Consider the following 17,181-nt stretch of genomic DNA (forward strand, 5'->3'; position numbering starts at 1 on the left):
AATTGTACTAATATCTAAGGTGCTAGAGGAGGAGGAACAGAGGAGAAGTTGGAAAGAGGAGGAGGAGGAGAAAAAGAAAGAAGAGGAGGAAAAGGAAAATAAAAATATGATTTCATACATTGTAATAAAGAGGATGACATGATCATGTTATGTGAAGAAAAACAAATTGTTTTCATGTATATACTGAACTGCATGATAATGAATTTTTTTCAGATTGTGGCTGAAATATTGAGGGGTCAATAACCCTGTCCTGTAAACAGTGGGTAACAAAAACATGAAAATGAAAAAAGATTACTTTATATTTGTTATCCCTTTTTTTTTCAGACTGTGGCTGTAGTGTTGAGGGGTCAATAACTCAGTCCTGCAACCAGACGTCTGGGATCTGTGAATGTAAACTCAACGTAGAGGGAAACAAATGTGATACTTGTGCCACAGATCACTATGGACTTGCTACAGGTAAACTGCTCTTCTATTTTAAAACTCACCCATAACTAGAGTCAACAGTATATCTTGACTGAATTACTTCTTTTAAATTCCACTTTTCAGACTGGACCAAACCCTATACCCCACTGTAACCCCAACCACAAACCTTAGCTTAACCCTATTTTTTTTGGACAAAATAAAGCCCATTGCAATTAAAAGTAATGCAAAGTTTTGGGAAATTTGAAATTTGGGTGGATAGTGATTCTTTACAATGTTGATATATTTGGATGCCTCTGTGGATGTATTATAAGCACCAGAAAATTTAGCCCCTAAAACACTTCTGCTTTCGAGAAAAATTAAATATAAACATTTACTGGTGCTCCCGGTAAATGTTGATAAACTTCAAATAGCGCCTACGTTCGTACAATGGTAGCTGCGACCATGAAAATCTCAGAATAATAATAATAATAATAGTGGGTTCTTGTATAGCGCTCATGTCAGTCAGATATGACCCTCCTGGCGCTCCCGATTATTACCCTGGCTTTAGCACGGCTGCCATGCGGTGCTCTAGCATTTCAAGGAATAAATTCCTACCAGGTACCCATTTATATGTGCTTGAAATATATAATTTCCAAACGAATAGCTAATCGGTCGATTTTAGTCCAGAAACATTGTATTACCTTTAATGTCAGAGTAAATGTCAAATCATCGATGGCAGATAATGTGGGATGAGAGGAATAGATTGATGAAAGCTTATACGTTTACTTTGAATTAGAAGGGGAAAAAGCAACTAGAAAACAGTGCATGAATATAATTGTACAGGATATTCCTGCAAGGTAAGAGCAATTCCCAATATGTCTACTGCACCAAATATGTGGAATGCCTTTTCATTTTATAACAGTCAAAGTTGCTTTAGCAAACACCTGGATAAAAAGACCGTACACCTACAATAATAAAATTTGGAGAGGACTAAAAGATTATTTTTATTATTATTATTATGACCAAATTTGTTTGTTTCTTTTAAAGCAGTGCTTCCCATTGAAATGTGTCACAGGGTACCTGTAGATAAAGACCATGTGATGTCTTTCCTGGATGGTCTTTTGCTGTACATTTACAGTTAACTATTATAATTAGTCAAACGCCTTGTAAACAAAAATTGTGTGTATTTTTCCTAACTCAAGAGTGAAAGGTACACTGGTTGAATACTTTTAAGATGTAAGTTTAAATATGTCATATTTTTTGAGAAACATGAATAAAGAAAATCAATTATTCACATACTTGAAACATTACAGAACTTGGTGAGGGTGTAAATAATTAAGTTACTAACTGTACATTTCTATCGAAAATAATATCGCTAGTGACATTCGTTTGTCTCGCAATGTATAGTCAACAAGGTATCTAAAAGATACGGACGTTATACTACAGGTGTATATCCGCAATGAGTAATATATTTAGCATTAGTGTACATTTCTAATTTTCAATGGATCTTTTGACAGGTAATGGTTGTGTCCCGTGTGACTGCACACCCGAGTATTCCTTAGGGACATCATGCACCGACGATGGCCAGTGCACCTGCAAGACGGGAGTCGGAGGCCTCAGCTGTGACCAGTGTGCCCCAGGGTAAGAACACCACCTCAGTTTAGAGCCAGAAGGGTATAAACCCTTACTGTACTGGGGGGGGGGGGGGGGGGCCTAGGAGGCCTCCCTCGACATTTTCGGAGATTGTGCCGCAACCGCATGGAATTTTGAATTGTCGTTTCATGACTTTTTTCCCTCAAGTCTTACGCACATTTTGATACCATTTTCGTCGAAATTGGATATACCTGTAAGGTGTTACATAACAATTAGTATGCGCATGTCATAAAAAAAGTGCTATAATTGCATATATTCATGTACAAGCAGAAATGTGAAGATATGAATTGATATCAAATTGCTTTTATATGTTTCTCAAAGTAACTTGATGTATTTCAGAACAAAAGAATACATTATAAATAAAACAATAGATATGATAAGAAATAAAAAACAATAAAATACCTAAGAAAATAAATAGTTGAAAATCGCATAAAATTTGCATAAATTATAATTATTTTGTGTTAGAAAAGAAGTTTCATGTGAATAATGTCTGACAATTTTGGAAATGATTCTAGTTTCCTATATATATTTCCAGATTGATATTCATGAATGCATATTCATAATTTATGCAAATTTACCTATGCATTTTTAAATATCATAAAAATAACGAAACCTCAGGAATTTGAGATGAAGGAAACATTTATTCAATACATTTTCTAGATTCTTCACAAGTCTAGGGACAAATATGTAGAGTTTTCTGTTAAATGCATAAAATTAGCATTTTGCATAATTAATTAGGCTTTAACGACAAAAATTTGCATATTTGGAAAAAACTAATTATACCATCTTGTTCCTTACGTAAATATCTACAAACATGCGAATTTTCGCGTTCATCGGACATTCGACGGCCGAGATCATGGGGGGGGGGGGGGCCTCCCAGGCCCCCCCTTCCCCCAGTCAGAGAGTGTTCGAAATAGCCCAGTACAGTAAGGGTTATTTCATATACTTTAAAGTTGCTCAAGCTTGGGTATATAGAGGGCAACACACTGAGCCAACGGGTATTACGATCCTGTGCGAACAAGTGTCCTGAATATGCATATGTCCGTACAGGAGCGTAAAACCTGTTGGCTCAGTGTTTGCTGAGTTGCCTACTTCACGAACGACTATATAACGACGCATGAACATCTTTAACACAGAGTTAAAATCCCTTCTGGCTCCGAACAGACAGCTTTATGATTGAACTCGTTGCAGAACACTCTCTTCAAGATAAAAGGACAACCAGATATATTATACTTATCCCAAATAGTTGCCCCTGGATGATTACAACTGGGACACGTTTCACAAAGCCTTTTTTCATGACAAATGACAAATATCAGTGACAAATCTGCTGATAACTAATCAGAAGCAAGGATTTCAGTAGCTTATAACAACAACTGTCATTTGTCACTGATGACAAGTTTTGTGAAACATCCCCCTGGATAGTTAACAACACCAGACAGCCTTTTCTGGAATAATAACCTATCCTACACAAATAACTCTTGGTAATTACATACCCTGCAACTGCCTCTAAGATAAGTACTCTTCCAGACTCTCATGAAGACGATTGTTTGTGAAGACAGTCCCCGTTGGACAGGACCTTGGAGGTGATTAATCATTCCAAAACAAGTATCCTCACTACCCTTAGAACAATTATCCACCTAGTGGGTGCAGGGGGGTGTTTCACAAAGATCATAAGTCGAACTTAACTCTAAGTTGGACTTAAACATCATGGAGAGCCATTTGTAGCCTTAAAATAAAATATATTCAAATGCAAAAATTCACGTATTTTTCATAATTTCCACATCAAGAACATGAAATCCCCTTGATAATAGAAAATATGAATGATTTGAATCAACATTTATGCCTTTTTAAAATAACTTTTACAAAATACTTTCAAAGATGCTAATGGCTTTCCAACTTAGAGAAACGTTCAACTTAGGATCACCCCATCACAGTCATATAAAAAGTAGAATGAGGTGGACAAATTGTAGAAGCATCAGCAAATTGTATGTATATTCCTGGATACTCTACCAAATGAAGCAGTGCTTTAGGCTTCCTTTGAATCAAATGTGAGTGTTTCTTTTTGGCTGCCTGAAGTATAAGTATGTCGGATTTGACACTCCTTGCGCTCCACAATTATTACCCCGGCTTTAGCATATATAAGCCTAGAACTGCCACTGACAGGAAATGGTTTTATCTTGGGCAATTGTTACCAGTATACCAATCTCAAAAGCATGTTATGTACTTCATGTGAAAGGTTCCATGTGGCTATACTGTATTCACAATATGATCTTCAAATATTGCTTCTACAAAGAAATATTGCGATTTTAAATACATTCTCAGTAAACAGTAAATGTCTTGTTGAGTAGACTAATTAATGCACTAGCATAGAACAGGAATAATAATAATAATAATCTTTTATAGTCCACTCCAAATTTTATTAAGTTCAACCGAAAATGGAAATTCTTTTTACCCAATTGATCGTGAGCCCGGCAGCCACTGAGCAGCGCCAGATCGAAGTTGCTCTATCCCTTAATGTTGAACGTCAAACAAGGTAGCAGCAACTCCCGTCTTGGCAAGCGTCTTTTGGTATGACGCGGCCGGGGTTAGAACCCGCGACCTCCCGGTTGTGAGGCGGACGCTCTACTGACTGAGCCAACACACCGGTGCAGGAATTTGAGCAGGACTTGCATTCTGTGTGAGCCCTAAATGCAGTGTTTAATGCTATCCTTGTTTACTTGTAGAATGCCAGGATTTTTTTAAATTCAGACATTGAAGCTGTACGCAAATTTTTCTTCAGGTGATTGGTACACTTTAAAGGCATCTTTTAACAATGTTAAATCTGAGATGCATGGCCCTACGTATTATCAGTGTCTGTGATATGGTGTAATATTAAAGCCCTAAAAAAAATTGTGGTTCAAAATTATCCAAAAGTGCCTCAAAAAAGTAAAAATCTTTGAGTGACCGGTTTTACCATACTCATTTTCCCCAATAGACTGTAGTGTTATGAAAACCGTTTGGCAAACGCAAAATTTGGTTTTAATCTCCAATCATAAATGTCTTGATAATCAGACAGGCGAACGGCTTGTAAAAGTTATGGGGTTCCGTTCCTGACTGACCTAAAGGTTTATAATTTTCATTGCAGCGTAAGCTAAATCCATGATTTTGTTTCAAAATCTCAGACAAAGTTACTGGATCCCGTTAAACTACATTCATCTATACAAAACTCCATGGTTTGTATCACATAGAAAGTATTAACACTTCCTTGCACTGGTTCCTACCCAGATACTTCAACTTGACTACCAATGGCTGTTCAGAGTGTGATTGTAACACCATAGGGAGTTTGGATGGTAGCTGTGACAGCCAAGGCCAGTGCAACTGCCTCTCATCAGCTACAGGGCTGCAATGTGATGAATGCCCTCAAGGTTAGTTTACATCACCCCCTTCTGTTGGAGTGAAATTCACTTCTCTCTAGGTGCTGATATCATGTTGATGTACACAAAACTCAGTACATACATGTATGTTGTGGTAAAGAGTTTCCGATAGTTTTACCCTGCAATAGTATTTCTAGCTGATAATTTTAGCATGCCTTGTAACATCCAAATAGTTTTTTTCCTATGCCCTTGATGCTTGGTTTTCATTGAGCAGTGTATTAATTAGTGTTCATTATGTTAAGAAGGTCAAATCAATGTTTAAGTACATGTATGTACTCATATATGACATTAATAACCATCCACGGTATCTACAGCTTCAAATGCTGTATCTGACGGACTTGATAATACTTATTTCTTTATTAAAGTTTTTATTCATCTAAAGTTTGGAACCAAGAACCAGCCAGGTACCAAGTAGCCTGCTCCCATCACCTCAGTGAACCATCGGTGTAAACATGCATTCAGTAGTGTTACTGAAGGAGAAATGTACTCTTCCTCATCACAGTCCCAGTTTCATTTTCAGTTTCAGTTTTATTTTTCATTTCTAACAGAACAGTAATTTTGACAAGAAATCAGATATATAATTCAACATTCAATAATATAATGCATTTTACATGGTTTAAAGTTATGAAATAGAAAGTACACGTAACTATCCATTATATCAATTTTAAAAAGTTTTTTTAAGATAAACCTGTGGAAATGGAGGGATCCATTGAAAAGCAGAGCTTGTAAAATGTGGATCCCTCAAAATAATGACAAACATAAATTTTGTAACATGTAAATATATTAACTTGAAAAAATATATGTACATAGATAAAAAGTGGCAGTAATAAGATCTAGATATCAACACCTTGCACTGAGCTACACATAAAAGCAAGTCAAATAATTTTTGCGAAACTGTGTAGAGGACTACAAATCTTGATATTTTCTTTCACAGGAACGTACGGTTTTGGCACCTACAGCGAGCAAGGTTGCATCGCATGTCTCTGCTCCTCTCATACAACAAACTGCACATCTGCAACAGGCTGGTTCGTCAATCAGCTGGAGAGCCAGTATTCGCTTCTCAACTTAGAGGGCGCTGTATCAGAGAGGTGGACAGGAATTCTGGGAGATGGAGAAGAAGTGGAGATTGTCAGCGAGCCTATTCTGGAGATCAGCGATCCAAGGTAGGAATACATTTTACCACATGCCCTCCAGAAAGGCGTTAGAAAAAGGATTCTTATAATATGAGTTATTATAAGACGGGCTCTAGAATCCAAGCAATTCGATTGGTCAATTGATATCACATGGGCGTGTATTATTTGTTCCCACCGTGCAAAAAAGCTCCCATCAAAAATTGATAACGCACGCTCGATACCTGCCGATATTGCTTTCGCGTAATTCAATCTTTTACTTTTGCAGAGTAGTCTAATGTACATGTATCTAGATCTATAGTTAGAATATGCTAGGCCTAGATCTAGATCTAATATCTATCTATACCCTAGATCTAGACTATATTGTAAGAAAGTATTGCGGACCCATTTTATAAACAAATAATGCACTATTTCGTTCGTGTGTTATGGCAGTTCCAGTGCACTCAGTTTAGTCAGAGTGATATCAAAAAATGCACTTCCCCTGCGGGCACGTGCATTATCACCTATGTGCACTGACTAAACTTTGTGCACTGGCCCAGCCCTAACACACTCACCACAGTGCATTATTTGTATACTATTAATTTACCAGTTAATACCTTTTTGCAGGGCACCAATGAATTTCTCACCATGTTGTATGCCTGTCTTGTTTGCACATCAAGACATACTAATTTCCTGTTAATTTGTTAGCTTGTTGAAACAAAATATGCTGCACACTGGTCATATATCAGGTATACAGTTCACTGTGTGATCCTGAGAAGAACTGCTGGGTTATAAAGAGGAGCGATAAGTAAAGAGAGATGGAGGTATTCTGTCTTGCTCCAGGCTGATACTTGTGTACATGTATGATAAGAGAGCAACACGTTAGGGTGGACAAGGTCTATGGATGAGCTGTCAGTGATTCAAATAGGATGACTGGGGCCCATTTCACAAAGCATTTATTCAATGACAAATCTGCTGATAACCAATCAAAAGCAAGGATTTCAGTAGCTTATAACACAAACTGTCATTTGTCACTGATGACAAGTTTTGTGAAACGCTCCCCTTGTTGTTAACGAGAGTCTATGCCTGGAATGCAGTAGGCACTTTTCTGAAAATGCAAATTTATTTTGCATAAGCAGGAGCCAGCCATAGTATTCAAATTTAATCCACTACAAAGGAGGCTCAGTGGTAGAGTGGTGGTCTCGTAACTAGGAGGTCTCGGGTTCAAAACCAAGTCGATGTGTCATTGCCCTTTGGTAAAGCATTGATCCTCATTACCAAGTCCCTTAGAGGGGACTTAAAGCTGTCATTCCCCGGGTCGCTTACATACAAGCATACACATGCTTTTTTTAGCAGTCAGATAAAAACAAACAAACACTAGGTTTCATGCAGCTACCTTACAATACTTCACTTCCATGTATCAATTTGTTCTCCTCTCTGCAGATTCGTCCTAGAACTGGTGGACCCTGGTAACACAACCGACCTCTTCTTCGTTGCTCCTGCTTCATACCTCGGTGACCACCGCACTGCGTACGGACAGGTGCTGGAGTTTACGCTCAGCCAAATGACATCCGAAAACCAGACTGTGTCTACAGAGGGCGACGTTTATATATTTGGAACGTGTGGTTTGTGCGAGCCTCTAGTTGCCAGCCTACCCTATGTTCCTGGCTCCCCTGTTACTAATGCAACTCTTTATCAGGTTTGTACTCAGTTGAAACTTTTCCTGTAATTCAAAATTCTGTCTAAAAGAAAATATAATTTCTCAATATATGAACTTTGTAGATTATTATCTTCATCTAACAGAATGTTTTAAATTGTACATTAAAAACAAAGGAAATAATTTGTTGTTCCCTCTTTTGTCAGTAGTCGGTTTCCTTAAAATTCTCCACCCTTTTAAAGAACATTTCAAGATAAATGCGTGCACATTTCAAACATTGTCATGCTCGTTTTAAAGTACCTTTGAAATGCACATATTCCCACTCATCCTACAGAAATGATAGTGTTGGCTCTGCATCAATGTAATGTACAGTGTACATGTATAATACAAATGATAAATGTAACTCATTGTTATAATGCCTGTACCATTAAAAATATAACAGTTGTTTACAATAAATCTATCTATGATAAACTAAACTCTTACTCTATAAATTCTTTTCATAGCATCTTTCTTTGAGTAAACATTTCTATACAAAAATGTAGTGATTGTCTTTCCTGCATAGTTCAAGCTGCATGAGAACTACTGGAATCTGGGCAGCGTAGGCGGGGCTAGACCCACAATGCAACAGGTGGTGAGGATTCTTGCGGACATTGCTGGGATCAGGATTAGGGCCAAGTACACTACAGTAGGTTTCTACTCTTATTCAAACTTTTTTGTTGAAATTTCCTTTCATCATCAGTACATGTATCTCCATTACAATATTGCATAAAGATATGTTTTATGGCAATCGATACCAGTTACAACACAGTAACATCCTCCTCACTATGACTGTCATTGAGATACCCATATAACAGCATCAGGCTAATAATAATCCCAACTTTTTATATTCACAAGGAGTAATTACCATCATTATTATCACAGCCCCATTAAATAATTTTTACATCACCATCATCATCATCATCATCATCATCATCATCAATATCAATACTTCACCGTCGTCATCAGCAGCATAGCATTAGCTGTGTATCATTACTAGCATCATCATTATTGTCATCCTCATCTTCTTTATCATTACCGTTATATGATTTTTATCATCACCACAATATAATTATGGATAATATCATCATCATCATCATCATCATCATCGTAATCACTCTAATAAACATAATTATCCTTGTTAACTCAACAATGCTGCTGGAATCTAGACGCACCAGTTTACATGTAATTACCCTAATCACATCTACCCTCCCCCCTCTTTATCACAGATTACAGGACAGTCAGTCTATTTTCATGATGCATCTTTGACTGAAGCAAGCAACAATCTCACATTGTCTTCAAGTGATCTCCCTGTTGACTATGTAGAGGACTGCTTCTGTCCACCGGAATACACAGTAAGTTTAATACAAAATGTATTCATTTGTAACCATGTTGCAGAAGTTAATGTTGCTATTAAAAACAAAGGAATATTTTTTAAAGTTTTGCTTGCTTAAGGAGCAGATTGATAACAATAATACTGCGTTTTTATATAGCGCAAATTACAATTAATGCTCTAAGCGCTTATGGAAATAGAAGAAAATCAAGAATTGAGTAAAGAAGAAATTGCTTGAGCTTCTTTGCATTTTGACCTGTTCGTCAGAGATTAAAGAGAACCAAGAAGTCAGTTTTGCTAAGTTTCAATTCATCAATTGTAAGAGATCTACTTTGTATCTCTAATATTAATTCAGTTTTTCTATATTTCAAATACAAATTTATATGTACCTGCAAATGTCCCATTTTCCAACAATACTTAATTATAAATTTTGCTTCATAGTATTACAGAATATGAACCAATTTTATGCAGGAGATAAGGATGTACATGTACATGGTATTTTCCTCATGTGTCATCACATCGTTATATCATGATTTTTCACATTAAATATGGATAAGATATGGGAAGTGGTTTTACTTTTGACTACTTTTTGTGTTCTGAATTTAAAAAAACTTAAGTTTTGACATTACTACTTTAGCCATTTTTTGTATTTTTAGTAATTATTGTTTTCTTGGATACCTTCTGTGCTAGTCATATTGCTCTTTTCATCCAATTACAACTTGCTGCATTTTGCAAATGCTGAAAAACCCAGTTTTAAGCACTCTGTGATTGCATGGAATCCTTTTCTAAAGTGATTGATGTTTTTGTTGTATTGTGTAAGACCAGGAGGGCATTTCACAAAGCCTTTTTTTCAATGACAAATAACATAATTCAGTGACAAACCTGCTGATAACCAATCAAAAGCAAGGATTTCAGTAGCTTAACAAAAACTGTCTTTTTAAACACCCCCAGCAGTTTTGCAGCAGGTTCCGCAAGGCTGCACAATGTGGAAAGCAACATGTACACATTTCAGTTCAAGCCATATTGAGTAAATTTAACGATGGTCACTGTCACTGCATGTATCTGCATAATGTGGTTTTTACATTTGTGTTTCTTAGGGTCAGTTTTGCGAGCAGTGTGCAGCAGGGTACCGCAGGGCCGCCCCTGGCAACGGCTCCTTCTCCACCTGTGTTCCCTGTGATTGCAACAGTCACAGCGACCTGCCCTGCGACCCCGAGACCGGCATGTGCAGCGGTTGCCAGGACAACACAGGAGGGGCTTTCTGCCAGCGCTGTTTAGACGGTTATTATGGCGACGCCCTTGGAGGCACACCAGGTATGTTGTAGACTTTATTGTTGGAATTGTTCCAAGATAATGGCTATCGAGCCTTATTAATGCATGAACTTGGATAATTTTTATTTTTTTCTCTAGAATTAATGCCCTTTGTGCTGTTAGCTAATGATAAATCTGTTTTGGTAGAAGTGGGCATAGTTGCTTGTGCTGAGAGCCAGAAGGGCATTGATCTATACATGTAGATATGCATATACTTGTACAGAGAGTTAGCATCCTTCTGGCTGTCAGCAGGCAAGATCCTCTGTTAAGATCCAAAAGGCATTAACTCTGTTAAGGTATATTGGCTCCAGATGGATTATATATAAATTGTGTTATACCCTTTTCTAACTGCACCGATTTTCATCGGATGCATCCGGACGCATCCGATGAAAGTGCCAGTTAGAAAGCAACAGAGGAGAAAAAGGCGATTAAATAGCCGATGAAAAGAAGAGAAATAGGCGATTAAATTCTCCTGCTCTAGAGCAGGAGAAATTATCATTCTATCGGTGTGACACCGATGAAACGTGCAGTTAGAAAACGTTCGGGAGAAAAGGGCGATTAAAACAGCGATTAAAATGGTCAAAGGTCGCAGTATACGCGCGCTTTACCGTAACCAGCTGTGTTTGTTGACTTATGGTTGAACAAGCTGCATGCTAGCTAGATGGAGCGCGGGCTTAATAATTACGTAATAATTCTTCACTTCCGGCAAGGGCTCGCCAAACCGAGTGAATTTTACTGGCAGTTAGAAACCGACAGGGGGAAAACTGCGGTTTCACCTTTGTTTACATAAAGTAAATTCAATCGGTATTTTCACCGGAGTGACTCCGATTGAGTGCAGTTAGAAAAGGGTATTAGACTGAACTCTGAAATTTTTTACTAGACCTTGAGTTTGCATAACCCATCTCTTTTTAAACAGTGCTACTTAATTAGGACAATTATAATTTTGGCGCACCGTAATACTTTGTGTTGTTTTAGTTTACCTGTATTTTAGTTAAGAAAGTGATATGTTCGAGAATTGTAAAATGTACAGCATCAGAGCCTGGCGGATACCGGCGCTATATAAATAGCCATATTATTGGATGTAATGATTGTTTTTGTAAATTTCATGTTATTTGTCTACTCTGTTTATCAGTCAAAGAAAGTAATCAATGCTGCCAATTTAAAGAAGATAAAGACGATTAATGAGGTCCTGAGAAATGTTCAGTCCTTAAAGGGTGATAATAACAAGTAATAGATATGGAAATGAGTTGGAAAATACATGGAGATGATGAGAAAGAGAGAAAGAAAGAAAGAAAACATGTGTGATGACATGATGTTGATAGATCTAGAGAGATTAAAGGAAGCATGTGGCAGAGAGATTAAAAACCATAATTAAAGTTGTCTTGAATCTTAAAAGAGGCCAACGCATTCAAAGCGATAACTTAAGAAAGAAAAAAAGTTTTCAAGAGCAGAGGCAGCTGTGGGATTGTTCTAAAAAAAGGGGGGTTACAATTTTGAAACGAGGCTATCACATTCTAAGGATTGTTGCAGGGTTCGTACGGGTCCTGGAAAACCTGGAAAGTCATGGAATATGGCTTACTCTTTTTCCAGGCCTTGAAAGTCATGGAAAAATGATGTTTTGATAAAAGGGTCATGGAAAGTCATGGAATTGCAAAATTCATTGAAATTTATTTGCTTTTATTGTCAGATGTGTAAATAATAAAAGTTATTTCTGATTCCTTTCTCTTCGTTTTTGTATTCTCATATTGAAACACATTTATTATGACTCGTGATTGTTGTTCGCCAGCTCAGCTCTGTGAACGAACGCATCGTAAACTGCATTGTATTTGTGCGAGTGATCGTGATCTCTGTGTGTACATGCCTGTGCGTGGGGCTTGGCAGCGCGGCATGGCTTGCATTTTCCGAGCACATGTATTTTGGGGATCATCTCAATTACTCTCAAAGTTGTGGTACCAACAGGGACAGTTTGTGTAATCATTTGTAGACAAAACAAAACATTATTTATTTTTCTATTTCTTTATTTTTTAAAGAAGTGAGTTTTAATCATGGAAACAAAGATTTAATCACTAGAGTAAGGTAGAGTTGACATTTTCCCCAAAAGTTGATGTACTTATTTTGAGATCATCCCTTATGAGCACGTGTCTACGTGGTTTGTTTTCATGCTATGTATATTGCGGCACGTACGTGACATCGACGATACTGACGTTAGTTTCAACTGTTTTCGACTTAAATTTCATGTTTTGAGTTATTGTCAGTTTAATCCAAAATGCCAGGGAACTGCCATTTTTATGATGCCTGGTTGGATAATCCGACATACAGGGAATGGATTTGGAAATTAAGCTCCGATCCGAAGAACAGCTAGGTGCAGGGTCTGCCAGCGTAACTTGTAAGTTCAATGGGCGCAACATGGGCGAAGCGGCGCGCGCGCTAAGCTGTCCCTTTTGTACACCGTTAATCATGGCGGTTACAGTGTTTATCTTCCGCTTATATACGTCCAAAAATTTAACTATATGTGCCACATTTGCCCCTGGAAAAGTTGTGAAAAGTCATGAAAAGTCATGGAATTCTTACTTCAAAAGTCATGGAAAGTCATGGAATTTTCTTTGGCAAAAAGTGTACGAACCCTGTGTTGGGGGGGTCTGTAATTTATAAAGGGTGGCCAGTTTGTGTGTATGTGTGTAGTTAGATGTAGGTGTGTAAGATTTGGATTGCTGCTTCTTCTTTTTTTTGGGGGGGGGGGGGGAATGCCCTTATGCCCCCTGGACACGCACTTGTTTATGAGGATGGAATTTTAAGAAATATTGATGAGATCGCTATAAATATGGGAAGTATTAATGAGTATTTGAGAATTACTCATTATTTTTCATGCAGGTTTTCAACAGTTCTAAGAACTACTATTAAAAAACAGCTTATGATTAATCAGGGACAACATGTTGTACAGTATTTATAGAAATGAGCATCATCCTTGCCAGTATGAACATACATGAATGATATATTTAGACTTTTTGTGGTGTCTGTAGGAAATCATGCAAAACAACTCATATTTATAGTTTGTAATGACAATGAGCTGAGAGTTTATGCATTTCATAGTTTGTACCTATGGAGAATATATCATTTCCAGTTTTGAAATACAGCAAAGAACAAAACAAAACCAACAGTTCAATTTTAATGCGAATTATGAATGATTAGAATAATTACGAATAAATTAATGTGTGGAGAGAGAGAGAGATAGAAACACGAGTGGGCAGAGGTACATTGTAGCAAGGAAGAGAGAGAGAGGGCACAAAACAATATAATGGAAAGCAAATTCGCAGGAAAAAAACAAATAAAAAAAACAAAAGAACCCACAAGACAATGACCAAAAAGATAGATGCTCTACAGACCCTAGCCATCCCACCTCCACAAGTTCATATTTGAAACTAATCCTGAGTTCTGGTAATCAAACTGCATTTTTTAGAGAAATTGCAGTCAAACAGTAATTCTGAATTATTTATCATGGTGAAGATCATTGGTTTGGATTGGCAAAATATAAATTATCTACCAGAAACACAGTGAAAATCTCCTTGAGGGAATTTCTGAAACCATGTGTACTTTTTTCTGATACGTGATCAGGAAAACTTATCTCATTCTAACATTCTTACCTTTTCTGTTCTTGCTTTTTTTATGTGCTGTAACCAGTCTTTTTTCCTGTATTTTTAACCTCAAGCATTTTGCAGGTATCATTGATTTGTAATACTGAACAGTCTGTGTATGTTTGGTTGAATCTGTGAGATTTTAATTCAGTTATTACCCAATATCAAGACTATCATTGACATCACTTTTTTCTTGTCATGGTTTTTAAGATGACTGCATTCCGTGCAGATGCCCTGGAGTGCCTGGTTCCAACTCGTTCGCTGCTACCTGTGACAGTACCGGCCTGTGCATAGACTGTGCGGAGGGACACAGTGGGGACTCCTGCGAATACTGTCTTGAAGGGTACTATGGGGTGCCTTCAGATCCTGAGGTGAGATTTTTTTCTTCCTGCATTTTTCTGCACTTTTCCAAAGAAAATATCTAATTAAGAAAGAACATGTAAACATTAGGTATAATAAAAATATGCAAACAATAATAAATTCATGTCAAAATGTGATTTACATACATACATATAGTAACAAACTTAATATTTATTCAATATACTATTATGAAAATAAAGTATTATATTTTTGATCAACAAAATCCTGTTCAGTGATTGGTCAACATTGCATCATGTGACCAAACATAACATTGCTATGATGTTACCGATAAGAAAAATGTGCTATACTGTGACATCATCCATGGTATAGTGCCAATACCATAGCACTATAACATGGATGACGTCGTGGATATGCGATTGATCAAGATCAATGTGATATCCATTACGAAAAGCTCTCGTTAAAACTATACCCCACCACTATAACAAAGGAACCAATGTAAATCAGGTGGGGTATCCCTACCCCAATTTCACTTCTCTCTTTAAAACTTGGACAGAGCCTTGCAGCTCTGCGTGAGAGATGGCAGCTGTACTCTTCATCATCTTACAGAATAGTGTAAACAAACTCTCACTGGGGCTCTGCCTGAAATAATAATAATAATAATAATAATAATAATAAATAATAACTTTTATTTACCCAGGGTAGCCACTTCAGTTATGAAACTGTTCTGAAAGGAAATGAGAAGTAGGAAATAAATATTTTACTTGTTTTAAGATATTTTCATGTCCAAAAGTCACTTATAATTTAGATGAAGACCATAATGAAAGTTCAAACGAAGCAAAATGACCCAGAATTGGCGATATAACAACAATTTTAATTGTGAAAATTAGCACTCTTTCTCCCTTCCTCTCTCCCTCTTTCGTGCTTATCTCTCTATCATCTCGCCAAGGCCTCGGCAGGGGGATTACATTGTCTAGCGCTAGTGTTTACTTTAGGCTTAGCTCTAGGAGTAGTGAAAGTCAATTGGGGGTTTCAATTTTAAACGACGAGTTTTCGTCATGGGTGTCGGCCCGGTCAGACATAGAAATACTATTTTTTTGTGTGATTTTTTTTTTTGAGAATTGGTTGATGGATTATACACTTACATGTTTTAATAATCTACAGCATTATTGTAAAAAAGCATTTTTATTTGAAATTTTGTATTCATTTTAAGATAACATAAGGTTTTTGTTTTCATCATGAATATTTTTGGTAAAAAGTACTTTATTATTACAACCACTCGGACTGGGACAGAAGGCTTTATGCCACAGTTATTAGGTTAGCTTTTTTGTCTCTGGTGATCCAGTGGTTGTATCATCTTTTATCTATATATGTTCAATTGTCTGTTTTCTGATTTCTTATGGATTTCTTTACTGCCAAATAATAATAATAATAACATCTCGCACATGAGGGTTGACTATTAAAATGACGATTTCTACTGCAGAATAACGGAGGTCGTTGTCAGCCTTGCTTCTGCAATCTGAGCCCAGCAGTATGCGACAGCACGACCGGACAGTGTGAAAACTGCACAGGGAATACAGATGGACTGGAGTGCGAGGTTTGCCAATTCGGCTACTGGGGAGACATCAATAGTTGCCAAGGTGAGAGAATCGATTCACATACATGTATCTTGGAACTTGCTTTATAATCCAAAGAAGCCTAACCCTTTCACTGCTGTAGGTTGTTTGAACTTCATAGAGTATGATGTTGTAGCTAAATTCTTTTTTAACAAAAAGAGCTTTGTTTTATTTGTTCCTAGAAGCCATTGCACACTTTGTGATCTGACTGCAGTCCAAGTTCAAAGAAATTACTGTTGCTCTAGCTATGAAAATTGAAACTAATGTAATCGTTCTGTTTGAGGTTTGGAATAATGAAATGTACACAAAAACAAAGAAAACAAAACAATGCTGGTTTATTTCAAGACTTCAAATTTAAGTGAAGGTTAAATCTGCTTCTAAAACATCGGCATTTGCAAATGTTGGTCTGACGTCACGAAGATGCGAAGCTGATTTGACTTTTCCTCCCACATTGAATTTTGCACTACTCTAAACTGTAAATTTTACCTATTGATATTATTATTATTGTTTGGATCCTTGTGTAGTATTAAGTGAAATCTATTCTTACTTTGACTGTCCATGAAAACTTCCTGGAACTGAGCATGTAACTGTTCTCAAATAGTCTGTTATGTACATGTACAATGGGTTTATAGCTGTTTGGTCTTCAACCAGTTCGTCTACTATCCATGGTCTAAAAATCGTTTTGTCTACTTATCATTTGG

The 17,181-nt window shown here is 37.0% G+C and overlaps 1 protein-coding gene across 2 annotated transcripts in view; it reads left to right on the forward strand.

Annotated features, from left to right (window-relative positions):
* LOC762398 (laminin subunit beta-1) overlaps positions 1 to 17,181 on the forward strand; it is a 62,997-nt gene that overhangs the window by 19,898 nt on the left and 25,918 nt on the right. For both annotated transcript variants that reach the window (XM_030998051.1, XM_030998052.1), the window contains 10 exons: positions 325 to 456; positions 1,920 to 2,043; positions 5,320 to 5,459; positions 6,403 to 6,631; positions 8,021 to 8,276; positions 8,797 to 8,919; positions 9,500 to 9,625; positions 10,701 to 10,917; positions 14,757 to 14,917; positions 16,348 to 16,504. In XM_030998051.1, coding sequence (XP_030853911.1) covers positions 325 to 456; positions 1,920 to 2,043; positions 5,320 to 5,459; positions 6,403 to 6,631; positions 8,021 to 8,276; positions 8,797 to 8,919; positions 9,500 to 9,625; positions 10,701 to 10,917; positions 14,757 to 14,917; positions 16,348 to 16,504 — 1,665 coding nt within the window. The remainder of the gene's footprint in view (positions 1 to 324; positions 457 to 1,919; positions 2,044 to 5,319; positions 5,460 to 6,402; positions 6,632 to 8,020; positions 8,277 to 8,796; positions 8,920 to 9,499; positions 9,626 to 10,700; positions 10,918 to 14,756; positions 14,918 to 16,347; positions 16,505 to 17,181) is intronic.

Source organism: Strongylocentrotus purpuratus, unplaced genomic scaffold (assembly GCF_000002235.5).
Source record: "Strongylocentrotus purpuratus isolate Spur 01 unplaced genomic scaffold, Spur_5.0 spur5_scaffold_4, whole genome shotgun sequence".
Lineage (NCBI taxonomy): Eukaryota > Metazoa > Echinodermata > Echinoidea > Camarodonta > Strongylocentrotidae > Strongylocentrotus > Strongylocentrotus purpuratus.